The sequence below is a fragment of the Salmo salar genome, chromosome ssa06 (assembly GCF_905237065.1).
Source record: "Salmo salar chromosome ssa06, Ssal_v3.1, whole genome shotgun sequence".
Lineage (NCBI taxonomy): Eukaryota > Metazoa > Chordata > Actinopteri > Salmoniformes > Salmonidae > Salmo > Salmo salar.
This window is the reverse complement of record NC_059447.1, coordinates 20725843-20742759: the sequence shown is the minus strand read 5'-3', so window position 1 is coordinate 20742759 and position 16917 is coordinate 20725843. Positions and strand designations below refer to the sequence as shown.

The following is a 16917-nucleotide window of genomic DNA, read 5'->3' as shown; positions in this document are numbered from 1 at the left end:
AATAAAAGCTAAATTGATCTAATTTTGGAGTACTTTACGCATGGCTGGATTACCAATCGGGCACATGCCCAGGGGCCCTGATTGGGATCCCAATTTATTTTGTTTGAGTATAAGAACACAGAATTAGCATTGGCAAAATCTATAACTGGTCTAATAACTCGCAAAGAATATCAACTAATGTGCACACAGGCGGCTCTGATCTGAAAAGCACATTCACTCGCGGGTGACTGAAAGAGCTTGTGGGCTACTTGACCAATAGAACTCTACTCTGTTTGTGCTCTGGCTCTGCCAACAACAAAAATCACAGACTCAATCTTGCAAAGTTAGATTTGTTTTGGTTTGTTGCATTGAAAACGGGCTGATATAATGTTGATTAGATCACAGAAAAAAATGTAATCTATATAGTGCAAACTAATTGGGTGAACTTATTGAAGTTCAATCTCTTGGTCTCTGTGTAGCAAGGCATTTCTTCTGCGCGGCAGTCCTGGATGAGGTGTGCAGCCACACGCGCGTGCAGTTTATAGGGAACATTGGTAGAGTGCCATGTATAGGCTATGGTAAAAGAGTCAGCCATAAAATATATATGTTATTGGGCTCCTTTCTGTGGGGTATCATAGATAGCGGTGTCGGCATCATTCATTTTGGAGTAGAATGTCCTTTTAAAAAGTCACCAGAACCTTCTCACAGTCGTCCTATAAAAACAAAACTCAGTGCACCCCCTTCCACGACCTTTGACACCAGTGATAAAAATAAACAAATCGAGGGGCAACACTAGCTGCATTGGACTGAGCTCTCTTGTTACTGAGCTCTCTTGTTATAAGAGAGATAGGGACAGAAGCAGCTTGGACAATCCACTTGATTGAGTTAAAAGCAAATAAGGAGAGCAAATAAATGGAGTCTTGAAACCTTCTTGTCAACTCTATAGCCGATATGAGTACTTGGAATACAGTCTTATAAACCCACCCATACAATCATATGAAATTCAATGGAGATGTACAAATCAGGCCTGGAGATCGAAATAAGATCTCAGAATTTCAACTTATTTCTAGTTTTCCGTTGTGGATATGCAGTGTAAACCTGACTATGAGGAAGCATTGAGGGAGAAGAGGAGAAAAACCTTCACCCAGGTTAGAAAGCTAGTTTCCCCCCTCCCGCCTCATAGGGGCGTCGGGGGGTAGAGAGAGAGAGGGGACGAGCTGTTAAACACTATAGTATTTACAGTATGGACCTGTTCAGAACAACACTGTAGAATTTGGCCTTTATGTTTGTCAGTAGCTGGGACCGGAGGATGTTCTGACAGATGCAGAAGGTGCACCTGTTGCAGGTACACATGCAGCGGAGCTTGGCGTGGCTGAGGAGACACAATCACAACACACACACGCACATACAAACACACAAAGACCAAGTCAGATTCACATGTTTCCGTGGAAACATCACCGTGGGATGGCAGAACTCTGAAAGACAGACCCTGTTCTAGCACCAGATTGGAGGGGGGGACTTGGACTTTGGGTTACTGAGTTATGATACAATAACTCCATCATTAACAAAGGCAAAGAAGATTGGTTATTACTTTACTAAGTACAGTAATACAGAGAAAGTGGTAAGAACTAAGTACTGAGCATTATGAAAGTTACATATCTTGAGGAACATTCTTCACATACAAGGCATTTTTAAGTATGGCTAATGTTGGCCTCTTCCTCAACTTCAAAAAAAGGATCTTGAAGAAAACAAAAGGAGACAAATGTCCTCTGTAATAACATACAGGAGGAGACAAATGTCCTCTGTAATAACATACAGGAGGAGACAAATGTCCTCTGTAATAACATACAGGAGGAGACAAATGTCCTCTGTAATAACATACAGGAGGAGACAAATGTCCTCTGTAATAACATACAGGAGGAGACAAATGTCCTCTGTAATAACATACAGGAGGAGACAAATGTCCTCTGTAATAACATACAGGAGGAGACAAATGTCCTCTGTAATAACATACAGGAGGAGACAAATGTCCTCTGTAATAACATACACCTTTCATTAGTGGTAATACCACAATCATCCTTAGGTAGAAGAGGGGAAAAGCCACAGAGAATGAAGGAAATAGTGGCAAAGTGATGAGAAAGTTCAGGGTAATTCAATAAAAACAGCTAACCCGTCTCAGAATCTCCAGATTGACCATTAAAAACACATGGAAGTAAACCATTATAATCTTCCTGTTGGCCTGGGTTATACAGCATGAGTCACTCTGACCTACAATCTATCTGCAGCCGGAGACGCTACTGAAACAGTCCATACCAAATACCCAATGAACGCAGAATAATAGTAGTGTCCTAACTACATAAACAACTCTGTTCACGATCAAGAGAGATGTCTGAAACAGGTGAAGTACTGTAGTGTATAGAGCAGAACCTGCTGATTATTTCTGTCAAAGGATTTCCATCCTAGAGTCCAGTCATTTGAAGAGCGAGGGCCTGGATTCTTAGCTCTCTATGCCTTGGGAAAGCCAATGCTTTTAACATTAGATAACTGGAGTTCTTCCCCGTAAAGCTGAGATTTAAGGCTCAATTAAATAGACATTAATCTAAACCAATGGCTAATCTCTTAAATGAAGTAGAAGACTAACTCTACCTCTCATAGAGAATGAATGGCTAAGACTGTCAACAAGTCAATAACACCCATTCAGTACAGCTGACTGGGGAGACTTCCTTCAAGGCCAAAGGATTTTCAGTGGAGTACCTTCGTTTTGGGACTTCAAATGGCCTAGTCATTATCTTACAATTAAACTTACCGTACCACAACACATTGACAGTGGCCAACGCTAAGGAACTGAAATAAAACAGCACCTAAAATATCTCCCCCTGTCAGGAAGAAGCAACTTAATGTAGGACTAGAGAGAGACATGGAGGACAATGGGGGGCTGGGGTCACCAGGGGTGTCTGGAGACATCATACAGGACGTAACGAGGTCACAGAGGGCTGGCTGGAGGAAAAGACGACGGGGTGACAGAAGTCAGAGGATGGGATTAGGACCACTATGGTCTTTGAGGGGACTATACTCACGGGTACATGGCCATGGTGGTGAGTTTGGTGTAGAGGTCTTTGTTGGGGGCATCCACCGTGTTGCAGGTCCAGGGTTGGGGCGGGTGCAGCTTGTTCTTGCGGCAGAAGTCCAGCGGGGTCAGACTGTAGTGCTGGCGCGCCTCGTGCAGGTCCGACTTGGAGGCGATCATCATGCACGGCGTCTTGCTGTCCATGAAGTATTGCTGTCATAGGTCAAAAGGTTCAAGTTCAGAGGTTAGTTATAAGAACAAGACGAGATAAGGATTGTTGATATCATAACATTTTGGTAAACAGTTGCAGAAGGTGAAAAGCTGAAAGCTGAGAAGTCCCTCTATTCCAGTGTAGTGACTCAAGGATCAGGGCCCATATTCACAAAGCGTCTCAAGCGGAGTGCTGATCTAGGATCAGTTTTGCCTTTTAAATCATAACGAATAGGATTATATGGACGGGGGGGAGACCTGGTCTAAGATCAGTCATCCTACTATAGACATGTGGTGAATACAGGCCCAGGACTAAACTAAGGACTGATGGATTTGATACAGTTTGTCAGTGAGGTACTGTACACACCTTGTAGACCTTGGCACAGTACTCAAAGGAGCGCGGGTTGTTGACGTCATACACCAGACAGACCACGTCACACGCCAGGTCCTCCTCTGAGAGGAAGTCAAAGTCTGGCATCACCTCATGAAGCTACAGGGAGACAAAAGAGGAGAGCGAATCGGGGAGAAGAGGAGAGAGGGGTGAAGAGGGGAGAAGGGGGAAATAGTTGAGACCGTTCAATGTCAACGTTTCAGCAGAAAGGCCTCTCTCAGGACCAGTCTTGTTCTATAGTATGTAACTCGACAGGTGATTAACATTCACTGTGTAGCACTGAACATATTAGTTTCCAAAACATACGAGGGGAAAACACTCATGATTTACGGCTAGACAGCTGGAAACACATAAAACACAGTATTATAGATTATACAACTGTATTACAATGCATCTCCCGGGGTTTTAATCTGGTTACCGGGCAGAAAGCATGATACGGGGAGAGAGATGCACAGCCTCACCAGTAAGTACTTCTCCTGGCCGTAGACATACGTGGTGTTGATGGAGTAAAACGATTTATGGTCTTCTCTGATCTTCCGCTGTTTCTGTTAACACAGAAAAACACACATTCACCACTCCATATTGATACAACAGTACATTTTATTCCTCACTGCTAAATAGTTAAGTTTGTATAATAATACTACTACTACTAATAATAATAATAATAATAATAGATAGTAAGCTATGTCTTAAAGGAGTTAGTAACACAGTAACAGACTGCCCGTGTCTCCCTGGCTACTTCAGAGTAGCTATGAAACAGAAATGTGTGCTTAGCAGGTAGCAGTGAGCCTTCGATGGAAAAGCCAGGATCATGTTCATTAGGCACCAAAATTAGGAAAAGAAAACTGGATGAAACAGGGAGGGACTATGTGAATTTGTCGCATTGCAAAACATTTTGCTGGGGTGTGCCATAACGAATACACCCCAGTTGTCCAGTAGCTCCAGGGACTCACCAGCAGGTTGCGACCCAGGAAGGCCTGCAGGAAGCTGGTCTTGCCACTCCCCCTGGCTCCCAGAATGTTGCAGCGGAACACGCTGCGCTGCGTCTGCTTCTTCTGCAGGTCGATGCGCTTGTTACGGGTCACTGAGGGAGGAGAGACGGGTCAGGAAGAGGGCACGAGATATACAGATGCATGTGCGCGCAAACACACACACACGCACACAACTGTAGTGACCGTAGATGTAATTAGGTTTCAAATGCACAAACAGAGAGTCAACAATAATTAACACCAATACATAAGTACATGACAAGCATATAAACCTAGTCACGCACGCTCACATTACCTGTGATGGCTGCTGCCTGGGACTCCTGCTCACAGATGATTGAGTAGCCAAGGTAGCCCAGGTACTCCAAGCAGCGCTGCACATCCAGGTACGTCGTTAACCTGGCCAATCAGAAATTGAAAGCCTGTTAGTGTGTGTCTGTCTGTGGGAGGCTTTGGTACACATCTACAGTAGCATATGAAAGTGAAGAAGTTTGAGTTTCAGCAAAGCGCTGTATAACTGCATTACCAAATCATTCAAGTTAGACAGAGGTAACAGGTAGTGTAGTCCAGGGTATGCTGGCCTAACTCACGTCCACTGTGACAGGTAACCCTGGTAGGTGATCCAGCCCTGGTCGTTGGTACACACTGTGTTGTTGACGTCGGGACCCCAGGGCATGTAGGGAAACACTTTGAACAGGTCCTTTACTTCGTCTGGAGACAAGGCACAGTCTCTGTCCTGAAACACACACACACACACACACACACACACACACGGGTTAGGACCACAGTTCTAAAAATATGATAGCTTTGTGTAGGGTTGCAACATTCCGGTAACTTTCCCAAAAACCGGTTGGAGGATTCCCTCCCTGCATATTCCCTCCTGATTCCGGGAAACTACCAACTGAGACTTTGGGAAAACCTGTGAATATTTGTCTGTGTGAGGCAGAAGGTAACACAACAGTAGGAGGAGTTATGTCATCCAAGACTTACTTTGTCGTGCTTGTCAAAGACACTCTGGAGGAAGAGGTACGCGTTGTGGTTGAGCTCGGTGGTGCAGTCAGCAGGTATTTTTAGCCTGGCACGGACAAGAGAACATTCCGGATTAATCTCATTAAAAGTGCTATGGCTAAACTGGCATTGTTCAGAAGGCTCACCCTGGGAAAGACCTAGTGCTACTTGCAAGTCATAACAAGTAGTGTAAGATGCACCCACAGACAGCTTGATGGTTCAGTAGGTTTCAACCTTAACATCTTTGACACAGTGGAAAGAAAGTGAGAGCCTGCAGAGCAGATGTCCTTTATCTGCTATTGACTGAAACTCAATTGGGGCCAGAGAGTCATTGTTATGCTCGTCCAGCCTTACATAAAACAGGTGTACATTTCCCTCTTTCTGCCCAGAGGTAAGAGTTGCCCATACGTACGGCAGGGTTGTGTTCTTTAGGCGTGAAATGGAAGAAAGCGCTCAAACACAGAGTGAAAGTTATTACTATCTACACTTGTCCAGAACATGTCGTTTTTGTTTTCCGCTGTAAAGCGGTTTACTACGATGTGCTCTAATGTACACGACCCTGGTCCAGGGGGGTTCAAGTGTCCACTCACAGGGGGAACAGGTACTCCTGGTGAAGCTCCAAGTCGTCGTCGTACCCGAACCTCCGCAGCACCGTCCAGGTGGTCTCGTGACGACCCCTCTGGATGAAAAGCGTGTGCAGGAACAAGAACCCTAGTGGCCAATCAGGGTGAAGAATGGACACACGTCAGAGATACACCCAGACGCAACGTTAGAGATGGACACAGTACACTGGTAAAGGGTTATTAAATGTTATTCATGCCTGACCTTTAGTGAAGGTTACAGAAGAGAGTACAAGGGAGAGTGGGCAGAGAATAGAGAGAGATTGAATGAGAGATGGAGAGAGAATAGAGAGATTGAATGAGAGAGGGAGAGAGAATAGAGAGAGATTATAGAGCAAGTGAATGAAAGAAGAAGGGAAGGCCTACAGTGTGGTCAATCTCACCTTTGAGCGTGAGTCCGTTGTCCTCGACTCCGTCCGTCATGTTCTTCCTCACCACGTTCTTGACATCCTCCAAGGCCTGGGGCGCCAGGGGCATGTTGAAACACGTCCTCTACCAGACACACAACACACCATGTGTCACCCACACAGAACTACTATACCCACACAGAACAACTAGTTGGTGGTTGGAGATATCCCTCCAGTGGTGTGGGGGCTGTGCTTTGGCAAAGTGGGTGGGGTAATATCCTGCCTGTTTGGCCCTGTCCGGGGGTTTCATCGGATGGGGCCACAGTGTCTCCTGACCCCTCCTGTCTCAGCCTCCAGTATTTATGCTGCAGTAGTTTATGTGTCGGGGGATTCTCTTGTCTTATCCGGTGTCCTGTGTGCATTTAAATTCTCTCTCCCTCTCTCCCTCCCTCCCTCCCTCCCTCCCTCCCTCCCTCCCTCCCTCCCTCCCTCCCTCCCTCCCTCCCTCCCCTCCCTCCCCTCCCTCCCTCCCTCCCCTCCCCTCGGGACTACCTGGCATAAAGACTCCTTGCTGTCCCCAGTCCACCTGGCCGTGCTGCTGCTCCAGTTTCAACTGTTCTGCCTGCGGCTATGGAACCCTGACCTGTTCACCGGACATGCTACTTGTCCCAGACCTGCTGGAACCCTGACCTGTTCACCGGACGTGCTACCTGTCCCAGACCTGCTGGAACCCTGACCTGTTCACCGGACGTGCTACCTTTCCCAGACCTGCTGTTTTCAACTCTCTAGAGACAGCAGGAGCGGTAGAGATACTCTCAAAGATCGGCTATGAAAAAGCCAACTGACACTTACTCTTGAGTTGCTGACTTGTTGCACCCTCGACAACTACTATGATTATTATTATTTGACCATGCTGGTCATTTATGAACATTTGAACATCTTGGCCATGTGCTGTTATAATCTCCACCCGGCACAGCCAGAAGAGGACTGGCCACCCCTCATAGCCTGGTTCCTCTCTAGGTTTCTTCCTAGGTTTTGGCCTTTCTAGGGAGTTTTTCCTAGCCACCGTGCTTCTACACCTGCATTGCTTGCTGTTTGGGGTTTTAGGCTGGGTTTCTGTACAGCACTTTGAGATATCAGCTGATGTAAGAAGGGCTATATAAATACATTTGATTTGAACTACTATATCCACACAGAACTACAGTGAAGAATGAAAGCCTACACAAGGCACAATGCTGCATCCAAGTGCTTCAACAATAAATCACTCAACACACATTACCTAAACACAACTGAACAGACGCCTGGTGAGACCAAAATGGGCAAGAACCAGTCTGTTCCAACATGTCTGACACAGCTACTAATGTAATGTGGTTTGGGATATATGAAGTCACAAGCAGATATGTAGACAGCTTTGTACCATTTACTAGAAGACAAAAGATGCTCTGAAAGGGTTTCTAAATCAACCACCTGTCTGCAGGCTACCGGTGAACCCACTAATAACCTATCCCTCCCTCTCTCTTCCACTCAAGTTAAAATAAACTGCCATTGGAAAACAAAGTAAATCAGGTTATTTCACTTCAGTCAGATCAAGCACACATGCCTGCAGCTACCGCCAAGTTAGGTTTTCCCACGAGGTTTATTTTCCCACAGTGAGGCTCCTACCTGGAAGAAGTTGAGTTCTTTGTCGTTGAGGATGCCATCGTTGTCCAGGTCCGACACTTTGAAGATGCGAGTTAGAGACTTGATGCAAGACGGCTTCATCTGAAAAAACACAAAGTATACATTTGAAATATGTAAAATATGATATTTTTGGAGAGCTAAAAAGTAGATGTTGCCTGTGTACCCATGGTAGCGCTAGGAAACATTTTGATTGTGTAACCTGACCAGGAAAAGTATTTCCTGATCAGACTACATAGTTAGGGTAGCTAGGGACCAAGAGTTTTCCCTCTGGCCTCCTCACCTCCTTCTCCTCTGGGCAGTACAGGGGTCCTGTAGGGTGGAGCACTGCCTTCTGGGCATAGTAGAACAGCTCTGAGATGTTCTTCAGGTTTTTGGCAGAGCACTGAGAAACACATAGATACAGTAACCTCAAAACCAGGTGGAACAATACACTGACAAACACATAGATACAGTAACCTCAACACCAGGTAGAACAATACACTGACAAACACATAGATACAGTAACCTCAAAACCAGCTAGAACAATACTGACAAACACATAGATACAGTAACCTCAAAACCAGCTAGAACAATACACTGACAAACACATAGATACAGTAACCTCAACACCAGCTAGAACAATACACTGACAAACACATAGATACAGTAACCTCAAAACCAGCTAGAACAATACACTGACAAACACATAGATACAGTAACCTCAACACCAGCTGGAACAATACTGACAAACACATAGATACAGTAACCTCAAAACCAGCTAGAACAATACACTGACAAACACATAGATACAGTAACCTCAAAACCAGCTAGAACAATACACTGACAAACACATAGATACAGTAACCTCAAAACCAGCTAGAACAATACACTGACAAACACATAGATACAGTAACCTCAAAACCAGCTAGAACAATACACTGACAAACACATAGATACAGTAACCTCAAAACCAGGTGGAACAATACACTGACAAACACATAGATACAGTAACCTCAAAACCAGCTAGAACAATACACTGACAAACACATAGATACAGTAACCTCAAAACCAGCTAGAACAATACACTGACAAACACATAGATACAGTAACCTCAAAACCAGCTAGAACAATACACTGACAAACACATAGATACAGTAACCTCAAAACCAGCTAGAACAATACACTGACAAACACATAGATACAGTAACCTCAAAACCAGCTAGAACAATACACTGACAAACACATAGATACAGTAACCTCAACACCAGCTGGAACAATACACTGACAAACACATAGATACAGTAACCTCAAAACCAGCTAGAACAATACACTGACAAACACATAGATACAGTAACCTCAAAACCAGCTAGAACAATACACTGACAAACACATAGATACAGTAACCTCAAAACCAGCTAGAACAATACTGACAAACACATAGATACAGTAACCTCAACACCAGCTAGAACAATACACTGACAAACACATAGATACAGTAACCTCAAAACCAGCTAGAACAATACACTGACAAACACATAGATACAGTAACCTCAAAACCAGCTAGAACAATACACTGACAAACACATAGATACAGTAACCTCAACACCAGCTAGAACAATACACTGACAAACACATAGATACAGTAACCTCAAAACTAGCTAGAACAATACACTGACAAACACATAGATACAGTAACCTCAAAACCAGCTAGAACAATACACTGACAAACACATAGATACAGTAACCTCAACACCAGCTGGAACAATACACTGACAAACACATAGATACAGTAACCTCAAAACCAGCTAGAACAATACACTGACAAACACATAGATACAGTAACCTCAAAACCAGCTAGAACAATACACTGACAAACACATAGATACAGTAACCTCAAAACCAGCTAGAACAATACACTGACAAACACATAGATACAGTAACCTCAACACCAGCTAGAACAATACACTGACAAACACATAGATACAGTAACCTCAAAACCAGCTGGAACAATACACTGACAAACACATAGATACAGTAACCTCAAAACCAGGTGGAACAATACACTGACAAACACATAGATACAGTAACCTCAACACCAGCTAGAACAATACACTGACAAACACATAGATACAGTAACCTCAAAACCAGCTGGAACAATACACAGACAAACACATAGATACAGTAACCTCAAAACCAGGTGGAACAATACACTGACAAACACATAGATACAGTAACCTCAAAACCAGCTAGAACAATACACTGACAAACACATAGATACAGTAACCTCAAAACCAGCTAGAACAATACACTGACAAACACATAGATACAGTAACCTCAAAACCAGCTAGAACAATACACTGACAAACACATAGATACAGTAACCTCAAAACCAGGTGGAACAATACACTGACAAACACATAGATACAGTAACCTCAAAACCAGCTAGAACAATACTGACAAACACATAGATACAGTAACCTCAACACCAGCTAGAACAATACACTGACAAACACATAGATACAGTAACCTCAAAACCAGGTGGAACAATACACTGACAAACACATAGATACAGTAACCTCAAAACCAGCTAGAACAATACACTGACAAACACATAGATACAGTAACCTCAAAACCAGCTAGAACAATACACTGACAAACACATAGATACAGTAACCTCAAAACCAGCTAGAACAATACACTGACAAACACATAGATACAGTAACCTCAAAACCAGCTAGAACAATACACTGACAAACACATAGATACAGTAACCTCAAAACCAGCTAGAACAATACACTGACAAACACATAGATACAGTAACCTCAACACCAGCTAGAACAATACACTGACAAACACATAGATACAGTAACCTCAACACCAGCTAGAACAATACACTGACAAACACATAGATACAGTAACCTCAAAACCAGCTGGAACAATACACAGAGAAAAAGACCCCTGCTGTGGTCTAACCACCATGAATTGGTAAGGAGACAGACCCCTGCTGTGGTCTAACCACCATGTATTGGTAAGGAGACAGACCCCTGCTGTGGTCTAACAACCATGTATTGGTAAGGAGACAGACCCCTGCTGTGGTCTAACAACCATGTATTGGTAAGGAGACAGACCCCTGCTGTGGTCTAACAACCATGTATTGGTAAGGAGACAGACCCATGCTGTGGTCTAACAACCATGTATTGGTAAGGAGACAGACCCATGCTGTGGTCTAACAACCATGTATTGGTAAGGAGACAGGAAACCATGTTCACTTTAGTAACATCTTTAGGGCTCCCGAGTGGTGCAGCGGTCTGAGGCACTGCATCTCAGTGCAAGAGGCGTCACTGCAGTCCCTGGTTCGAATCCAGGCTGCATCACATCCGGCCGTGATTGGGAGTCCCATAAGGCGGCGCACAATTGGCCCAGCGTCATCTGGGTTTGGCCGGGGTCGACCGTCATTGTAAAGAATCATTTGTTCTTAACTGACTTGCCTAGTTAAATAAAGGTTACATTTACAAAGCTAAAACCAATTGTGTTACAGAGCATTATGGGTACTGTAGGATATCAGCCGCCACTGTTGAAATAAAGGGTTAAGGCGGCATTTCATTGTACGGTGTAAACCATGTCTATTACAAACCTGACTAATCACCTATCCCACTTCTTTAACTACTTGGTTATACACATCAACTGGTTCTCAATCAGCTTGAGTTGTTGCATTTAGGTGCAGTGCAGATTTATGGTGCTTCAGTGAAAAAAACCACTCAAGCCACAAGCCACTCTTAGTGGTCTAAATGAGGTCATGGAAAGCAGAACATCATCTCTCAATGTGAAACTAGGGTCCAGAAACAGCCAGGCTATAAACACCAGTGGCGTTGCCATGACAAGGGGCTAATTCCACACAGGGCGGAAGAGTGTTCAGATGTTAAACATGTAGAGACTGAACAGTGTTGCATCACGTACAAGTACCCATGAACCTTGTGCAGTACAACTGCATAACGGATCCTGACCAGGTTGTCACTTTAACACATCTGACTGTGTGTATTCTATGTGTGTGTGTGTGTGTTCCAACACGTCGTCCCCTCCACCTCCACTACTTTTATCCTGTAACTAATCTAGCCAGAGGACATGTGACTGGGCTGTCACATGAGACCAATGGAAGAGTAATGTAGCCAACTACTTTCCTCCATGATAGAAGTGGGTCTCAGCACACAGTGCACACACTCAGTCACTCAGTAGAAAGACAGAGGGGTCATGTTCATTAGGCACCAAATAAAAAAAACTGACTGAAAAAGGCTAATTTACTATGTGGACTTGGCCAATAAACACTTATTTTTATTTTACGTTGCAAAATGTTTTATGTTGTGTGCCATAATGAATACTACCAGGGTCTCTGCAGCAGAAAGACAGACTAATTTACCAGCCATGAGATAACATTCTAACTGGAGTCAGGAGTTAGCTGAAACATTAGGAGTCTCCCAGGCGTTTTCAGCTGTTTGGATTTCAGAACCGGGATAGAATATGAAACCATTGTTGATCAAAGTTCTGTAGTCCTGAATTCCATTCATCAGATGATCAGAGACCCTTTAAATACATTTCTAGTGGTTTTATACCATTTTGATTGAGCCTCAACTCAAGCGTAACAACAACTTTCATTAGCCTAGCTATATGGTCATTCTCAATGTACTCTTGCTAGGCACTCGTCAGTTTAGCCCCAAAATGGCGGCAGTAAACAGTGTAACCAGTCAGTGTTCTCTTACCTCCACGCAGGTCTCAATGTCAGAGTACTGGTTCATGATGGGCAGGATGGTCTCCATACTGCTGTGTTCTACCAGGTCTGACTTATTCCCCACCAGGATCAGTGGTACCCTGCAACAACATCATATATGATCTTAAATAATATATGCCTTTTAGCAGATGCTTAAATCCAAAACGACTTACAGTCATGTGTGCATAAAAAAAATCTGTATGGGTGGCCTCAGCGGGAATCGAACCGACGACCATTGGCATTTTAAGCTCAAATCTCTACCGACTGAACCACATCATAACAACATTACAGTCGTGGCCAAAAATTGAGAATAACACAAATATTAATTTTCACAAAATCTGCTGCCTCAGTTTGTATGATGGCAATTTGCATATACTCCAGAATGTTATGAAGAGTGATCAGATGAATTGCAATTAATTGCAAAGTCCCTCTTTGCCATGCAAATTAACTGAATCCCCCCAAAAATATTTCCACTGCATTTCAGCCCTGCCACAAAAGGACCAGCTGACATCATGTCAGTGATTCTCTCGTTAACACAGGTGCGAGTGTTGACGAGGACAAGGCTGGAGATCACTCTGTCATGCTGATTAAGTTCGAACAACAGACTGGAAGCTTCAAAAGGAGGGTGGTGCTTGGAATCATTGTTCTTCCTCTGTCAACCATGGTTACCTGCAAGGAAACACGTGCCGTCATCATTGCTTTGCACAAAAAGGGCTTCACAGGCAAGGATATTGCTGCCAGTAAGATTGCACCTAAATCAACCATTTATCAGATCATCAAGAACTTCAAGGAGAGCGGTTCAATTGTTGTGAAGAAGGCTTCAGGGCGCCCAAGAAAGTCCAGCAAGCGCCAGGACCATCTCCTAAAGTTGATTCAGCTGCGGGATCGGGGCACCACGAGTACAGAGCTTGCTCAGGAATGGCAGCAGGCAGGTGTGAGTGCATCTGCACGCACAGTGAGGCGAAGACTTTGGGAGGATGGCCTGGTGTCAAGAAGGGCAGCAAAGAAGCCACTTCTCTCCAGGAAAAACATCAGGGACAGACTGATATTCTGAAAAAGGTACAGGGATTGGACTGCTGAGGACTGGGGTAAAGTAATTTTCTCTGATGAATCCCCTTTCCGATTGTTTGGGGCATCCGGAAAAAAGCTTGTCCGGAGAAGACAAGGTGAGCGCTACCATCAGTCCTGTGTTAGGCCAACAGTAAAGCATCCTGAGACCATTCATGTGTGGGGTTGCTTCTCAGCCAAGGGAGTGGGCTCACTCACAATTTTGCCTACGAACACAGCCATGAATAAAGAATGGTACCAACACATCCTCCGATAGCAACTTCTCCCAACCGTCCAGGAACAGTTTGGTGACGATCAATGCCTTTTACAGCATGATGGAGCACCTTGCCATAAGGCAAAAATGATAACTAAGTGGCTCGGGGAACAAAATATCGATATCTTGGGTCCATGGCCGGGAACTCCCCAGACCTTAATCCCATTGAGAACTGGTGGTCAATCCTCAAGAGGCGGGTGGACAAACAAAAAGCCACAATTTCTTACAAACTCCAAGCATTGATTATGCAAGAATGGGCTGCCATCATTCAGGATGTGGCCCAGAAGTTAATTGACAGCATGCCAGGGCGGATTGCAGAGGTCTTGAAAAAGAAGGGTCAACACTGCAAATATTGACTCTTTGCATCAACTTCATGTAATTGTCAATTAAAAGCCTTTGACACTTATGAAATGCTTGGAATTATACATCTGTATTCCATAGTAACATCTGACAAAAATATCTAAAGATACTGAAGCAGCAAACTTTGTGGAAATTAATATTTGTGTCATTCTCAACTTTCTGCCACGACTGTGCATCACTACAACATCATTATGACATCTTTACAACCTCATTATAATAACATTACAACTTCAGACCAGTATCTTATTTTGACTGAGAAAAACAGCCTTGCAAGCCATTCATTCAAAAGGAAGGTGAATTTCATTGTCATTAACAATAGAGGAGGAAGACAGTTAGGGCTCTGAGAAAACAATCATGAGAAGTCATTGTCTGAGAATGTCTCAAAATGGAATATTTTGTTTGTCCTCAGGGGTTCTAGACTGCAATAGATTGTCAGTCTAACAGTAATCCAGGCAGATTTAGCCTTGACACCGGATCCTATTAAATAAATCCAGGCTCAATCCAAGACAACGTTATCTGGCTGTCTGCCGGAACACACAAAGCAGAATAAACTCTATGGTCCTTTAAAACCTACTGTATGTAAAATATAGTGTTCTATATGAAAAATAAACATGTGATTCTAGGTGACAACATGAGGCTAAAAACATTAGGACTGTTTTCCTCAGGAAATATAGTCCGCTTCATATTTTGTTTCCTTGCCACGATACCTCAGAGTATCGCGATTCTGGTATTGTGACAACCCTAAAATCAATGTTGTCTGGCTGTCTGCCGCTATACAAACAGACTCAACATACTGTATAATGGTACATTAAATCAATGTTGTCTGGCTGTCTGCTGCTATAGAAACAGACTCAACATACTGTATAATGGTACATTAAATCAATGTTGTCTGGCTGTCTGCTGCTATAGAAACAGACTCAACATACTGTATAATGGTACATTAAATCAATGTTGTCTGGCTGTCTGCCGCTATAGAAACAGACTCTCAACATACTGTATAATGGTACATTAAATCAATGTTGTCTGGCTGTCTGCCGCTATAGAAACAGACTCTCAACATACTGTATAATGGTACATTAAATCAATGTTGTCTGGCTGTCTGCCGCTATAGAAACAGACTCTCAACATACTGTATAATGGTACATTAAATCAATGTTGTCTGGCTGTCTGCCGCTATAGAAACAGACTCTCAACATACTGTATAATGGTATATTAAATCAATGACAGGAGACAGAGGGGGCTGCAATTCAACTTACAGCTTAGAGGTGACAACAATGTCCATGACCACCTGCTTCCCTTATGGAAAACTGATCCATCGTATCACACTGTCTTTTTTTATTTTACCCCTTTTTCCTCACCAATTTCAAAGTATCCAATTGGTAGTTACAGTCTTGTCTCATCGTTGCAACTCCAGCACGGACTCGGGAGAGGCGAAGGTCGAGAGCCGTGCGTCCTCGAAAACACAACCCAACCAAGCCGCACTACTTCTTGACACAATGCCCGCTTAACCCGGAAGCCAGTCACACCAATGTGTCGGAGGAAACACCGTACACCTGGCGATCATGTCAGCGTGCACTGCGCCCGGCCCACCACAGGTGTCGCTAGAGCGCAATGGGACAAGGACATCCCTGCCTGCCAAACCCTCCCCTAACCCGGACGACGCTGGGCCAATTGCGCCCCGCCCCATGGGTCTCCCGGTCGCGGCCGTCTGCGACAGAGCCTGGACTCAAACCAGGATCTCTAGTGGCACAGCGACGCAGTGCCTTAGACCACGGCACCACTCGGCAGGCCGTATCACACGGTCTTACATTATATAGCCATTAGTCATTCAGTAACCTTTCCTCCATTATCACATTGATATGGAGTAGGTTACACAAACAGGTACACGGTAGTGTACTTTCCCTTGTCTATGACATAACTGGTCCATATAGCAGGCTGGTCTTATAATGAATGGCATGTAATTGAAATGACTTGACACCCGTTTCAATCTACTAAGTGAAATGTGGCAAAGCTGTCAAAAACTACACCAGCACTTTAGCTGTTGGAGCAGTCTTTTCCACATCCACTGGGGATTTAGTAGCAGACTGTATACCTCCACTGTCCCTGACCAAGGGGAGACACACACACATGCACACACACCTGCTATCCTTGTCCGTCCTGTCGTTTATGAGGGGAATCCAATGGCTTGTCACCTAGGAGAGAAAACA

General features: G+C 44.0%; 1 protein-coding gene across 7 annotated transcripts in view; it reads right to left on the bottom strand.

Moving 5' to 3' along the window:
• The window catches only part of LOC106606570 (mitochondrial Rho GTPase 1-A), a 31150-nt gene that overhangs the window by 10290 nt on the left and 3943 nt on the right, over window positions 1-16917 (bottom strand). For 5 of the 7 annotated variants that reach the window (XM_045719923.1, XM_045719925.1, XM_045719927.1 and 2 more), the window contains exons 5-18: window positions 16850-16902; window positions 13022-13130; window positions 8569-8670; window positions 8271-8369; window positions 6645-6753; window positions 6232-6352; window positions 5624-5708; window positions 5224-5369; window positions 4932-5032; window positions 4601-4731; window positions 4109-4192; window positions 3624-3746; window positions 3057-3259; window positions 1229-1351 (exon numbers count right to left, since the gene is read on the bottom strand). In XM_045719923.1, the coding sequence (XP_045575879.1) occupies window positions 1229-1351; window positions 3057-3259; window positions 3624-3746; window positions 4109-4192; window positions 4601-4731; window positions 4932-5032; window positions 5224-5369; window positions 5624-5708; window positions 6232-6352; window positions 6645-6753; window positions 8271-8369; window positions 8569-8670; window positions 13022-13130; window positions 16850-16902 (1589 nt within the window). The remainder of the gene's footprint in view (window positions 1-1228; window positions 1352-3056; window positions 3260-3623; window positions 3747-4108; window positions 4193-4600; window positions 4732-4931; window positions 5033-5223; window positions 5370-5623; window positions 5709-6231; window positions 6353-6644; window positions 6754-8270; window positions 8370-8568; window positions 8671-13021; window positions 13131-16849; window positions 16903-16917) is intronic. The other 2 variants (XM_045719928.1, XM_045719929.1) reach the window with 1 other exon arrangement.